This window comes from Myotis brandtii, unplaced genomic scaffold (assembly GCF_000412655.1).
Source record: "Myotis brandtii unplaced genomic scaffold, ASM41265v1 scaffold441, whole genome shotgun sequence".
Lineage (NCBI taxonomy): Eukaryota > Metazoa > Chordata > Mammalia > Chiroptera > Vespertilionidae > Myotis > Myotis brandtii.
Genome location: NW_005366873.1, coordinates 1712242 through 1712877, shown reverse-complemented (window position 1 = coordinate 1712877; position 636 = coordinate 1712242). Strand labels below are relative to the sequence as shown.

Here is a 636-nt window from a genome sequence, read left to right as displayed (position 1 = left end):
AGGGCCCCGCGCCACTGTCGCAGCAGTGGACGGCCGGCATGGGCCTGCTGATGGCGCTCATCGTGCTGCTCATCGTGGCGGGCAACGTGCTGGTGATCGTGGCCATCGCCAAGACGCCGCGGCTGCAGACGCTCACCAACCTCTTCATCATCTCCCTGGCCAGCGCCGACCTGGTCATGGGGCTGCTGGTGGTGCCGTTCGGGGCCACGCTCGTGGTGTGGGGCCGGTGGGAGTACGGCTCCTTCTTCTGCGAGCTCTGGACCTCGGTGGACGTGCTGTGCGTGACGGCCAGCATCGAGACCCTGTGCGTCATCGCCCTGGACCGCTACCTCGCCATCACCTCGCCCTTCCGCTACCAGAGCTTGCTGACCCGCGCGCGGGCGCGGGCCCTCGTGTGCACCGTGTGGGCCATCTCGGCCCTGGTGTCCTTCCTGCCCATCCTCATGCACTGGTGGCGGGCCGAGGGCGACGAGGCGCGCCGCTGCTACAACGACCCCAAGTGCTGCGACTTCGTCACGAACCGGGCCTACGCCATCGCCTCGTCCGTGGTCTCCTTCTACCTGCCCCTGTGCATCATGGCTTTCGTGTACCTGCGGGTGTTCCGCGAGGCCCAGAAGCAGGTGAAGAAGAGAGACA

General features: G+C 67.5%; 1 protein-coding gene across 1 annotated transcript in view; it reads left to right on the top strand.

Annotated features, from left to right (window-relative positions):
- Positions 1 to 2: 2 nt before the first annotated feature.
- Positions 3 to 636, top strand: part of ADRB1 (adrenoceptor beta 1) — a gene marked incomplete at both ends in the record, with an annotated part of 1087 nt that continues 453 nt past the window's right edge. The window contains one exon of the mRNA XM_014546411.1: positions 3 to 633. Coding sequence (XP_014401897.1) covers positions 3 to 633 — 631 coding nt within the window. The remainder of the gene's footprint in view (positions 634 to 636) is intronic.